This window comes from Salvelinus sp. IW2-2015, linkage group LG18, assembly GCF_002910315.2.
Source record: "Salvelinus sp. IW2-2015 linkage group LG18, ASM291031v2, whole genome shotgun sequence".
NCBI lineage: Eukaryota > Metazoa > Chordata > Actinopteri > Salmoniformes > Salmonidae > Salvelinus > Salvelinus sp. IW2-2015.
Genome location: NC_036858.1, coordinates 13,980,738 through 13,983,229, shown reverse-complemented (window position 1 = coordinate 13,983,229; position 2,492 = coordinate 13,980,738). Strand labels below are relative to the sequence as shown.

General features: G+C 42.7%; 1 protein-coding gene across 1 annotated transcript; it reads right to left on the bottom strand.

The window, feature by feature from the left end:
• Positions 1-1,022, bottom strand: LOC111977431 (myeloid-associated differentiation marker-like protein 2). Its single transcript, XM_024006848.2, has one exon. The coding sequence runs from the start codon at positions 1,020-1,022 to the stop codon at positions 138-140; it is 885 nt and encodes a 294-aa protein (XP_023862616.2). The 3' UTR covers positions 1-137.
• Between the last annotated feature and the right edge of the window lie 1,470 nt (positions 1,023-2,492).

The following is a 2,492-nucleotide window of genomic DNA, read 5'->3' as shown; positions in this document are numbered from 1 at the left end:
ATAAAAAAATAATAATAATAAAAAGATGAGTGAAACAAGCAGCTTTTGTTAAATTACTATTCAATGCAACAACAAATAATGAATGAAAAGCTATGGATTATATAGTATAGTAAAACAGATACAGAGATCAGTTACCGCTATGAGCGTTTGAAGCCACACATCCCAAGCAGGGTAAACACCAAGTCCATTATAAAGAGGATCAGATTGACGTATGTCATGAATGCCACCATGAACTGAATGGACCAGATACAGAAGCTTCCAGGACAGTCACTGGGACGAGGGTTGCCTCTGAATGTATAGATGGGCCAGATGATGGCAGCAAAGGTATAGAGAACCACAGAGATGACCAGAAATATAAACACAAACCTGTCTATATTAAATGGCAAACAGTTCTTAATTTTTGTGAAGATGTTGGTGATGATGATAATAGGGATGATGGGGAAGGGAATGACATAGGCCACAATGCACATGATCAGTGCCGGTTTCCCGTCATAACCCGTGAGGGAGATAAAAATGATGCAGCTCACGAAAGCCTCCAGAACCTTCCAGAAGCCAGGCAGGGCGGCCAGGTAGCTCCCCTTCTTCTTATCCATGAACTTATCGTTCACGACCTCTAAGATGTAGGCCACGCCACAAAGTAGGGCGAGGAAGGCGATCACAATCGAGTACAAACATTTTTTGCAGATGTAGAAGTTGGCGTACATGACGAAGACGGACGCGGTCATGAGAGCGGAGGACATCGCCATTCCCGTGGTGAAGTCGTCCCAGTCCAGACAAAACTTGAGGAGGAGGTGGAGTTTGAACATCTCAATGACGGTGATGATGAGGGTCATGATGGAGCAGAAGGCCCAGGTGAACATGGCATAGTTCCAGTAGGTGTGTTGAGTCTCGCCCTGAACAGCGGCCAGAATGAAGGTCAAGATGCCCAGCACTATCTGAGTCATGTGCAGGGCCCCTCGTCCACTTATTAGAGAGGAAGGAGTGAATACGGCTTCGGACAGGAACTTTTTTATTTTGTCCATTGTCTCCGAGTGTGTGATGATGCCTCTTCTCCTCTATCAGGCTTTCTAGACAGCTGTAATGGTAGAGGAGAGAGTGCGCTTCGTCTGAGCTATCCTCTTATCTGTTACCTAGTAGATAGCCGGTCACAATGTGCTTTGCATGATATTCATGAAATACGGTGTGCAGTATCTACACCGGACAGTATACTTCAGTGAGTTTTAAGAGGAAGTGTTTCTCAAGTTTTTGAAAGAGAGACTGGCTAAACGTTTTCAATTCAAGCATGGAAAACATCTGTGACAAATGCACACTCTCTCAAGTTTCCAAAGACAAAATGAAGCAAGGTTTATTTCAATATTTTAAAAAGGAGGGAGAGCTGCTTTGATATCAAGAATGAAAATAAGGAGAGGTGTTCATCGGAGAACGAGTTATAACTTATAGCAACCAAATTAAGTTGCAGCTGTGTAAAAACATTGTACTTCAAAAAATACAAGGCACTCTCTCGTGGAGAGAAAATGTAAAAAGCCTTTATTTGAGTGGCTATCGTATTGCATTGCATCTTCAGTGAAGGCCTGTGAGCCGCAATGAGTCGGTGCGTTTTTGGGTTGTTTTTTTAAATAAAAAAGCTAGTTAGACAGACTGAATAAAGTACAGAAAAACGAATCTGGTAAGATTACATTTTTTATTGACTAGGYTGTACTGAACGTGCAACATATATAGTGCCAGTCAAAAGTTTGGACACACCTATTCATTCAAGGGTTTTTCTTTATGTTTACTATTTTCTACATTTTAGAATAATAGTGAAGACATCTATGAAATAACACATATGGAATCATGTAGTAACCAAATCAAAATCTAAAAAAAAGTAGCCACCCTTTGCCCTGATGGCAGCTTTCCAAGATTACACTCCTGGCATTCTCTCAACCACTTTCAGGAGGAATGCTTTTCCAACAGTCTTGAAGGAGTTCCCACATATGCTGAGCACTTGTTGGCTGCTTTTCCTTCACTCTGCGGTCCAACTCATCCCAACCCATCTCAATTGGGTTGAGACTCGGGTGATTGTGGAGGCCAGGTCATCTGATGCAGCACCAGCACTCTCCTTCTTGGTCAAATAGCTCTGGAGGTGTGTTTTGGGTCATTGTCCTGTTGAAAAACWAATTATAGTCCCACTAAGCGCAAACCAGATGGGATGGCGTATTGCTGCAGAATGCTGTGGTAGCCATGCTGGTTAAGTGTGCCTTGAATTCAAAATAAATCACAGACAGTGTCACCAGTAAAGCACCATCACACCTCCTCCTCCATGCTTCATGATGGAAACCACATATGTGGAGATCATCTGTTCACCTACTCTGCGTTGCACAAAGACACGGCGGTTGGAACCAAAAATCTCATATTTGGACTCATCAGACCAAAGGACACATTTCCACCGGTCTAATGTCCATTGCTCATGCTTCTTGGCCCAAGCAAGTATCTTCTTCTTATTGATGTCCTTT

Coding starts and splice junctions, on each gene's coding strand:
- LOC111977431 (XM_024006848.2), bottom strand. CDS start 1,022: ATGGACAAAATAAAAAAGTTCCTGTCCGAAGCCGTATTCACTCCTTCC.